Source organism: Oryx dammah, unplaced genomic scaffold (genome assembly GCF_014754425.2).
Source record: "Oryx dammah isolate SB20612 unplaced genomic scaffold, SCBI_Odam_1.1 HiC_scaffold_15, whole genome shotgun sequence".
Classification (NCBI taxonomy): Eukaryota; Metazoa; Chordata; class Mammalia; order Artiodactyla; family Bovidae; genus Oryx; species Oryx dammah.
Genome location: NW_024070199.1, coordinates 45,762,221 through 45,772,912, shown reverse-complemented (window position 1 = coordinate 45,772,912; position 10,692 = coordinate 45,762,221). Strand labels below are relative to the sequence as shown.

The following is a 10,692-nucleotide window of genomic DNA, read 5'->3' as shown; positions in this document are numbered from 1 at the left end:
GCCCTTGAGGGACGGGGCTGTGTCTGCCTTGCTCATGGCTGCTTCTTGAACGTTGCAGGGATGCGTGTCTGTAAGCTCTGGCTGTCAGGGAGCCCTGTGCTCTTGGTGGGGGGTCACCGCCCCACTCTGAGAGGTTTCCTCACAACCCAGAGGGGCTAAAGATCCCTTGTGAGCCTCTCAGGGAGGCCCCATGAGAGAGGAGGGTTGATGCTGGCCCTGGGAGCCACCCTCAAGCTTTAGAAGGACACTCTAGATGGCGGGGCAGCCAGGGCCTCTTGGGCTCGGGTTTGCTGAGACTTCCTTGGGGACACAACAGCACCAGGGGTGCCCTGCAGGCCTGCGGGTTGAGGCCCCACTGATGTTTGGATGCAAAAGAGAGTCTTTCTTTCAAGAAATGATGGGGATTATAGGTGATGGGTTAAAGAAAAAGTGTTCCCACTTGCCCAAATGAAAACACTGGCGGGACTTCCCTGATGGTCCAGTGGCTAAGACTCCATGCTTCCAGTGCAGGGGGTCTGGGTTTGATCCCTGGTCAGGGAACTGGATCCCACATGCCACAACTAAGAATCCACATGCTATAACAAAGATCTAGCGAAATAAGTAAATTAATAGAAAAAAAGAAAACACACTGGCGATCCTGGGATGGTCCCCTAAAGGTTTGGGGGCAATTTTAGGTCCACGAAATCTTCAGTACTACTCTTGTCGGGTTGGCAGGACCAGGGGTCAGGATTTGGGGATCATGGAGGAGGCGGCTGGAAAGCTGTGCCCACCCCCCACCCTGCATACGTGTACACGCACACATTGCTGTTGTTCAGGCAGTCAGTCGTGTCCAACTCTTTGTGACCCACTGTAGCACGCCAGGCTTCCCTGTCCTTCACCATCGCCCAGAGTTTGCTCAGACTCATGTCCAATGAGTCAGTGATGACATCTAACCATCTCTTCCTCTGCCACCCCCTTCTCCTTCATCTAACCATCTCTTCCTCTGCCACCCCCTTCTCCTTCTGGCTTCAGTTGTGCATAGGTGTAGACAAAGCAACGCAGAAACACATACACAGGCACAGTCACACATGCATGCACAGACCCACACAGCCTTGCGCATCACATACTCTCAGACAAAGTCCCAAGAACATCAGAATGGGCCGGTGTCCCGCGTCAAGGAAACGGAGGCTTACGAGTTCCCTGAGTTTGCAGGTCCAATCACGAGGGGGCCCTGGGGTTGGCCCCTTGAGTTTCTGGGAGCAGAAGTCATGTGGACAGGGTTTGCAAGGAAGATGTCATGTATACAAATTTATTCAGATGCGTGTTCAGTCTCTGTGAATCTGTGTACATTCACTTTTTAAAAAAGAAATGGTTTCCATAAAAGGATATTCGGTAATCACCTCATTTTTAATACAATGTTTATATACAAAAACCCCATTTCAAACTACTTACTGTACAAGAGAAAGCAGAAGCATTAGATGGCATGATTTTAGCAAATAACAAAAAGCTATGACACCTGCGGACGTCCCTACTAATCGACAGCTTCCAAGAATGTCTGTGCTCACCAACCACATGTTCAAGACAAACATGTTCGTGTTTTCAACCCTCCCTTTGCTGGAACATCTCTCTTACATTTCTCTGTGTGCTTGAGAAATTTCAGATCATCAGTTAGTATCATGGGGCTGTAAGCTGAGACCATTCCTATCAGCTATGAGGTTTGTTTTTACAAGTTTTTTAAAATGATAATTTCCAACAGTAACATTCCTGTAAGTAAAAATATAGAGAAGGGTTACCAAAATAGAAGCTTTTATTAATAAAAATCTTTGGTAGTAACAGTAGTTTAAATTCCTCTCAATGATATTTGGTTAGCTAATAAAATGAACGCCTTCCACCTGTGAGCTACAGAGAAAAAACCCTTACATCCACTGTAGAACTGATTTAAACAAACAAACAAACCCAATAAATATGCTGAAGCTGCAAAAGTACCCCCAGAAGCCTTAAGACTTCTTGAAGCCCTGACGCTGTCTGCAGAGGTGCCTCTGAGGCCACAGTCTCTCACTGCTCACTTTGGTGTCACCCTGTGGGCTTCCCTGGAGGCTTAGATGGTGAAGAATCTGCCTGCAACGCAGGAGACCCAGATTTGATCCCTGGGTCGGGAAGGTCCCCTGACGAAGAGAACAGCCACCCACGCCAGTATTCTTGCCTGGAGAATTCCATGGACAGGGAAGCCTGGCGGGCTACCGTTCATGGGGTCTCAGAGTCAGACACCAACTGAGAACTACCATTTCCTCTTTCACTATGGTGGGGGGAGGTGCATGGCTGACTGTGGGGACCCCAGAGGGGCCCGTCACTGCTTACGCAGAACGCCTGCACCCTGCTGATTCTCTGAGGGAATCTGGGGCTCCCGGGCCGTCTGAGCGACACAGCCAGGGCACCTTTCACTTTGAGCAGTGTCTGTTCCTGAACCCGGGGAAGGAAAAGGTGATGAAACAATCTGGCTTTCTCGACCTAGAGACAGGTGCCACTGTTTGGAACGGGTGTCAACATCGTTATCCCTCATCCATTTCTCCGTTTGCCCTCAAATCTCTCACCAGCTTTTGCCCGATGCCTTGGAATGCCACCTCACCTTTCTGAAGGCATCAGGAGGGTTTAAAGAAGATGACTTCCGGGGGCTCACCTCCCAACTGCCAAGGAGACCCCCGGCTCCAAGCATCACAAAACCCCTGCATCTGCTGCACGCCGCCCTGTCCCCAGCAATCGTTTTGATTAGCGCTGAACACTAAACATAACAGGATTCCCTGCGTAATGGTTTTGTGCAAAAACGAGAGAAAACAAAACAAAACAAAGTAGAAAAAGATGGAGAAACGCTGTCCTACTAGAAGGCGGTTTTCCAGGTTTGCCACAAACCCAGGAGCCCCGGGGCCAGGTGGGTGTGAGAAGCCCCCTGCCCAGGAGGGAGAGTGTGCGTGTGGCTGGAGCTGCCCAGCGGCTACAGGGAGCCTCCGGGGAAGTCGGGGCAGTCTGGGGCCGGGGGCGGGGGAGGGGCGGCGGGGGCGGGGCTGTGGTTGTTGCAGGGCTCCGCCTTCTTCCGGTCCTTCTCCATCCACGTGTCCAGCAGCTGCTGCTTGCCCTGCTCCTCCCGCATGAACAGCTCCACCATGAGCACCTTCTCTTTGTGGATCTGCTGGCTGATGTCCTTGGGGATGTCGGGGATGACCCAATCCACAAAGTCGCTCATGAACATGACCAGGTTCTGGAAGGAGAGTCAGCGTCGGGGGGCTGGGAAGGGCGACCCCGGAAACGCTCCCACCTCCCCCTGCGCCCCAATGGACAGCACCTTGCCCCGCCCATCACCCCAACCCTGTGACCTCAGATACACCCTACACCTTCCCGGCCTTGGTTTCCCGGGAGGTCATAGATGAGACCGGAAGTGGGCCCTCTTGTCTGCATGATTCTGAATCTCCAGGCTTAAGAAATGCTCTGATTGGTTGTGCTCAACTCAGTCGTGTCCGATGCTTTGGGACCTCATGGACTGTAGCCGAGGCGTCCTTTTACATTCCTTCCAGCAGTTAAGAGGGCTCCCCTTTCTTTCCATCCCAGTGCATGCTTAAGTCACTCAGTCGTGCACGACACTTTGCGACCCCATGGACTGTAGCCCACCAGGCTCCTCTGTCCATGGGATTCTCCAGAATACTGGAGCGGGTTACCATTCCCTCCTCCAGGGAATCTTCCTGACCCAGGGATTGAAACCAGGTCCCCGGCATTGTGAGTGGATTCTTTACCATCTGAGCCACCAGGTAAACCCAAGAATACTGGAGTGGGTAGCCCATCCCTTCTCCAGGGGAACTTCCTGACCCAGGGATCGAACCAGTGTCTTCTGCATTGCAGGCAGATTCTTTACCAACTGAGCTACCAGGGAATTGGTTACTCATCACTAAACACAACAAGTGCTAAGGCTTCAGGGGAAAGTAGTTAAAATGCAAAGAACACAAAACAAATGGGGCTAAGCCATCTCTGAGGACTCTGCAGGCCCTTCTGCCCTTTGTCAGGCCTCCCAGGATTGCCCTGAATCCATGCCAGCCGCCTCCCTGCTTACATTTCTGGCTGTAGAATGCAGACAAGTTGGCTTTCATAGACTGATGGAAATCTCTAGTTTTCAAACTTCCATCTGACCAGCACTTGTGAGCACGTGTGACTGAGTTAGTCTACTGGTCATGGAGGCTGCCGGTTCCACCCACCACCACCCCCCGCCCCAACCCCCGTCATCTTTCTTGGTTGACGTTCCCAGCCCTCAGCTGTGGCCGCTGACACTCACAGCTGCCTGTTGACCCCAGCCAGTTCCTGCCCTCCTGACCCTTTTCTGGGCAACAGCGCATCCTTGGCGCCTCAGCCCCCAGCACTTCCGGAAGCCGAGCAGGCCCTCGCACCTGGAAGACGATGACGAAGGCCAGCCGGGCGGCCAGGACGGCCCAGAAGTCCTTGGAGATGTCGTATTTGTGCTCCGACCATGGTGGCTCCCGGTAGTCTTTGTACCTGCAAAAGCGAGGCGGGTCTTCAGGAGGAGCTGGGGTCCGGCCCCGCTGCAGGGCTCGTGTCAGGAGAGCCTGGGCTGCCTGCAGGACGGCCCCCAGCCCCGCCAGCTCACACAGTGTGGGGGGCTTCTCCCCACACCAGAGGGGATCCCGGCGCCCACGTGGGCTGGGCAGGCCTGCGGGGGTGTCCCCATAAGCCCAGCTGGGGGCCCACAGCAGGGGGCTCTGGGACCATATTGTCCGGGGATCCCAAACTCTGAAGGCAGTGCAGCCCTGGTACCAAAAAGAACCCCCCTCCCACCCCGGAGACTCCTCACACACAGGAAGTGGGGCCTTCCGGGTGGAAGAGGGTGGGGTCCCTAAACCAGAACCTTAACCCACCCGCCCCCTGCGTCCACAGAATTCCAGGCCGCGTGCTGTGAGATCCAGTGTGAAAACCTTCTCCAGGCTTCCCCCTCTCTGTGGGGAACTATTGGAAAAACACGAAGCGCTCTGCAAAGCAGCCCATGCATGAGGTCAGACACACAGCTGGTGTGGCCAGCTCCATTCTGTCCCCTGCCACCCTGCCAGCCCCAGTGCCGGAAGGGCACCTCCCCCAAGTGTTGCCTCCTTGTCTCCCTGTGAAAAATACCCACCCACCCCTCCTCTTATGGCTTCTGGACACGGCTCTCGATGCCCTGCTGGGAGACAGCGCCCACTCCCAGGGGCCCCAGGTTCCACCTCTGCCCCTTGTACAGCGGGAGCGTGGGGGCCTCCACGGCTCTAGTTCTGCCTTTTTCTCAGAGGTCCAGAGATGCCCGAGGTGGGGGCAGAGGAAGGAGGGGAACCCGGGGTTTTGTCCCCTACTAGGCACCCCCAGCTGCTGCCAAATTTGGGGTGCCCGGTTTTAATAGGGCACCCCAACCTTCTCTGTGTGGGAAGAGCTTTCCCAAAGCCATCTGAGAAAGCCCCGGTTTCTTTCCGAGAAAGGGCGGTTTCCAGGTGCAGGGCCGCAGGTGCACTCTGCCAGTCACTGAAAAGCTGGGGCCCCGTTGGGGGCCCAGGAGAGGAGGCCCCTGGCTCTGCGGGTGTGGGCCGGGTACAGACCCAGACTGGGCTCTCGCCTCACTGTGTGTCCCTGTGGCATCACTTGACCTCTCTGGGCCTTGGCCTGGCATTCCCTCACTTAGTCACGTCACAAGAATGTACTGAGCAGTGCTGCACACCAGGCCCCATTCCAGGGGTTAGGGTTGGTCGGGGCACAGACGGCCCCCTCATCCACAGAGCTGTGTGTCTTCTGAGGCAACAGGACAGAAGTCTCAGAGAGCCTGCGCAGCACTAAGTTGCCAGTCCCAGAGATAGGATCGGGCGGGGAAGGCACACCCTGGTGCCAGCTGCTGAGCCGTGCACAAGTTGTACAACCTGATCTCCTATGGGAACAAGCGGCCACTGCTCTCCCACCGTCAGCAGCCATACACACCTGCTCCTCCCTCTTCCTTCTGTGCTCAGGGCCAGCTGCACTAGGATGCTGGGAAATGTGTCTGTGCTACCTGGCAAACTCCTACACATACCTCAAAGCCCACTTATAGATGTGTCCAGATGCCAAGCCCCACCACCTGCACTGATCTCTGTCAAAGATGATCTTGCTGTTTTCCTGGCTCAGCTCTTGCACTCAGCCTACAAGCTCCCCCCACCGGGGACAATAATGCCCTCTCTGGAGCTGGCTGTGAGCATTCAATGAGACCATGCTTGTTCCAGTGTAGTGGTAAATGGTAGCAGTGATCACAGCTCTCAGCTGCTTTTTTTATACCCACGGCCGCAGGCTGGGCTGGGTGCTGCTCCACCTGCAGCCGACTACCCTGGGAGATGGCTTGACCAGGAGCAGCTAGCAGCGTGGAGCTCACAGCACTCACAAGACTTAATCATGGCCAACGGACAGATGGGCCTGACTAAAGCCAGAGTCCCAGGGAGCAGAGAGGGCTGGCCCACAACCTTCCACCTCTGTGGGGGAAAGGTAGCAAGCGTCTCACTTAAAAAGGGGGTGTTTGGGTGCTCAGAGTCTGTGCTTCCAGTGCACAGGGCCCAGGTTGGATCCGTGGTCAGGGAACTGTATTTCACCTGCTGCAACTAAGAGCCAGCATGCGGCGGGGAAGACTGAGGATCCCGTGCGCCTCGACTACGACCCAGCGTGGCCAAAAACCCAAAAAACAACCCCCCCACAAAACCTCCGGGGTCTTTGTCCTGTTTCCTCAGCCCTCCTGCTGGCCCCCCACTGCATGGTCAGGACTCCTGCCAATGCTCGGATAGTGGGCTAATTCGGAGGCCTGGGTGCCTGGGGGCCCATTCTCGAAAACCAACGCTTACCCTGTAAACACCAACACTGACCTTTTGAGGGGATTTATAATAAAACGACCACCTATCTCCCTGCCTTCTTTGTTCCAAATCATTCTTCTCTGAAATTCATTTTGAGTTAACTAGGTCAGCCTGAGCGTGTTCTTGGCGTGGGGCATTCAAACAAAGCAAGAGAGGCGAGCAGGGGGCTGGACTGGAAGCTCAGGGGTCTCTGGAACCCAGGCCTGCCGATGACAGGGAGGAAGGGATCCCCAGCTCTCCAGGCCGACCTTGCCCACGGCGGCCACGTGGGAGTTGGAGCAGCTCACCTGGCCTCCTCTTGATGTATTTGCTCACATCTGTGTGCCCTGAAACATGCGGTGGGTGGGCCTCTGAACAGCAGGCAGCGTGTCGTGTTGGATATTTGTGTGTCGTCTGCCCTCTTTCATTGGCAGGCCTGGTCCAACTTGTTCATTTTCACCGCTGTACAGGTCTCAGAGTAAGTGCAGTCCCTGCCCTGACTCGGAACACACAGCACGTCTTGTAGTTTAATCCCTGGGTGGGGGTGGTCACCGGGGCACAGGTGCTGTTCAAAGTCGTCAGCTGCACCTACACGGGGTGGGCCTGCCTGCTGGTTCCAGTGACCCCAGGTGTGCTGTTTTCCATTTCTTGGACCTGTTTTTTTGCTGTTGTTTGTTCTGTTTTTGTGTTTTGTTTTTCTTTTGCAGCCATGAGCTACTGCTCATTGCTGTCCGTACCCTGGACCCCGGCAGCCTCCTCCACAGCCTGCTGCCAGGTCAAGGGTATGAAGACAGACAGGTGGGCCTCACAGAGCGAGATGCACAGTAACAGTACTCAGGCTTGGAGTAAACTCCACCCTACACAGAAAGGACCGCGCTTCGCCACTCCAGCTTTGCGACGTGTGTCTTGGTCCCTGAGGTCTTCCTGTTCTGAGTCTCAGGCAGTTTAGACTGTCAGAGGATACTAGCCAAGCTGCGGCCACACAGCCTCCACTCTGCCCCCGCCCTCAGCCTCATCTCAGCCCAGGGCCCATCACACCACAGTCCTGTTTCCTGAGCCGGGATATGGGGCCCCGGCCCGATCCCTTGGTCTCATTGTCCACCACGCTGGGCCTTTACGCTCTGCGCTCTAGAGCCCACCCGTGCCCGCCACCCTGCTTTCACCCACATGCCCTCTACCTGCAACGCCCCCCCGGGCCCCCCCCCCCCCCAGGCTTCCAGCCACTGTCGCGCCTTGAACGGGGCTGTCTACGCTCCTGCTGCCCCTGTACAAGGTCCCCGGACAGCAGGGCTCATGTTGCCCGTTCCCGAGTCCCCAGACCCAAGCCCCCAGCCCCTAACCCTGCCAGGCCGGCCCATGGAAGATGCACAGTGAATGGCCAGGCCTGGCTGTGTCCCTCGCCCCCACCACCCACACCCCACCCCTGCCCCCGTCTCTCCTGGGGCACTCCTCACCCCCACCATCCACATCCCACCTTTACCTCCATCTCTCCTGGGGCTCTCCCTGCCTGCTCTGAATGACCGTCTCAGGTATCTGCTGCTTTTGCCCACCCAGCATCCATGACCCCTTGTTTGAAAACCCCAGTTTTCCTCGAGATGCCCCCAAATCTATGCCACACCCTGGCACCCAGCCCAGACCTAGCCAAAGAGAGACCCCACATCCTGGCAGCACTGATCGGTTCAAGGAGGGGCCTGTGACCGAAGGCAGGTCAGTGAGACTCAATCCTAGGACTTATGCTGATTTGTGGGAAAGAAATATTCTTCCCACCAGGGTTTCTGAGTAGAGAGGACTGCTGGGGGATTCCCTTCTGCCTGCCAGAAAACGATGCCAACGTCAGGAGGCATGTTGAGAGGCAGTGTCAGGATGGGGCTGGATGACAAATGGCAGCCTCTGGATCCAGCCGTGCCTGAAGCTATCATGGACCTCTTAGTTAAAGGAAATTATAGATCACCTCCTCCCTCCATCCGATGGTGGACAGGAAGCTGCAGTCCATGGGGTTGCAAAGAGTCACACACGACTGAGCGACAAGCAACAGCAACCACCTCCAACCCAGGGATCTCTCTTTTTTTTTTTTACTTTCTCTGAATCAAGACTGTGCTGTTCTGTGATTTGCCCAGAAAGAATTCTGGCTTGAATTGAGGTTTTTCCAGAAGCCCACCAAATGAGGCTCTTTAAAGAGAGTTGTTGGGGATTTCCCTGGAAGGCCGGCAGCTCAGGCTCTGAGCTCCCACTGCCTGGGTTTTATCCCTGGTCAGGGAACTAGGTCTCACATGGTGCAACTAAAACCTGGTGCAGCCAAATAAATATGTTAAAAAAAAAAGAGAGAGAGAGTTGCTGGGCGGTACCTGCAGATCTGCACTTCATAGCCCAGGTCCAGGGGGTCGTTGGGAGCTGTGCCGTTCTGGAAGTCGCTGACGTTGAAGGAAGAGAGGGTGTGGTTGACGAAGCCGTGCATGGTCCCGTTCTCACTGTACATGTAGAGGTACACCAGGCGAGGGATGAAGTCGGATGTGAAGGAGATCACAAATGCCTGGCCAGGGAATGGAGCGGTCAGCGCGGCCCCCAGTGGGGAGGGGGCACTGCCCCACCTGAGCCTGGGCAGCGCTGGCCCTGGGGCCTGGCCAGTGACCCGCGTTGGCAAACGTGACCCCATGGCCCCAGCTCGCCAAATGAACAAATGAAGGGTTAGGGGGACCCCTATCAGCCCCTCCAGCGTTCTGAGGAGAGCTCTGGGGATGGGAACAGGGCGCCCCTGACTGAGGAGGCTGGGGGACGATGCTGGCTGCCTCTCGCTGGCTGGGTGGCCCTGGGCAAGTGACCTGACCTCTCTGTGCCTGCTTTTCCTCTTGTCAGACAGGGCTAACTGCACCCACGGTAGGTGCCTCTCCTTCCTGGCTTGTTTGAAAGGGAATGGGGCAGGGAGGGAAGGTGCCTTGTAGACTGTAAGCTGGAGCAGTCCCTGAGGCAGAGTGGTGCAATGCCAGTTGTCAGAGCAGGGACCTGAAGGCCTGGGGTAAAGACCAGCTCTGCCTCTCGCTGGCTGGGTGGCCCTGGGCAAGCGGCCTGACCTCTCTGTGCCTCAGCTGTATCATCTGCAAGACGGGGCAATGCCCCTGCCACCAGGGGCCATGTGTGCACTGGTGGGCGGCCTACGGAAAGGGCTTAGCAGTGTCTGGAACGCTACTGTGGCCGTTGCAGCTGGTTGCTCTCACGAGACGCCCCGTTTGCTCCCAGTTGCTCTGTTCACAGCACCCCTATGCGTACGCTGCACACAGAGGGGCCATGCCTTGGTATTTCCAGCGCCTCCTCCTTAAAACGTGACCCCCGGCTCAGCCTGGATGGGTGGACGAGCTCTGACCACAGCCTCCCTTTACAGACGGGTTTCAAAGCCTTAAGCCGGCAGGAGTGGGTGGCTAATGGGGGCGGCCTGTCCGCAGGGATAGCAGGTCCCAGGGCTCTGAGGGTCCCTGTCTGGGCTGAGCATCACTTCCTGTGCTATGGGGACAGAGTCAGCCCACGACTGTGACCATCTGCTCTGGGGGCTGTCTGCCTGGCTCTCCCGCCCCCGCCAAGATGCAAGGCGGCAGCTTCTGCGGGGCTCAGGCTCGGTCGGTGGGTGGAGGGGTGAGGGCCACAGGACTGCAGACGTTCCTGACGTGCTCATACTTGGGGTTCATGTGTCATGAAGGTGTGGACCAGATGCGCGAGGGCAGGGTCATAGGGGGTGCTGTTCCCAGCAGACTCGCGCGCGCGTGTGTCTCTGTGTTTCTCTGTGTGTATGTATGTGTGTCTCTCTCTCTGTGTTTCTATGTGTGTGTGTCTGTGTATGTATATGCGTGTCTGTGTATGT

At 56.3% G+C, this 10,692-nt stretch overlaps 1 protein-coding gene across 6 annotated transcripts in view; it reads right to left on the bottom strand.

Annotated features, from left to right (window-relative positions):
* Window positions 1–1,367: 1,367 nt before the first annotated feature.
* Window positions 1,368–10,692, bottom strand: part of ANO1 (anoctamin 1) — a 96,696-nt gene continuing 87,371 nt past the window's right edge. For all 6 annotated transcript variants that reach the window (XM_040255286.1, XM_040255282.1, XM_040255281.1 and 3 more), the window contains 3 exons: window positions 9,188–9,372; window positions 4,407–4,512; window positions 1,368–3,232 (listed from right to left, as the gene is read on the bottom strand). In XM_040255286.1, the coding sequence (XP_040111220.1) occupies window positions 2,969–3,232; window positions 4,407–4,512; window positions 9,188–9,372 (555 nt within the window). In that variant the 3' untranslated portion in view covers window positions 1,368–2,968. The remainder of the gene's footprint in view (window positions 3,233–4,406; window positions 4,513–9,187; window positions 9,373–10,692) is intronic.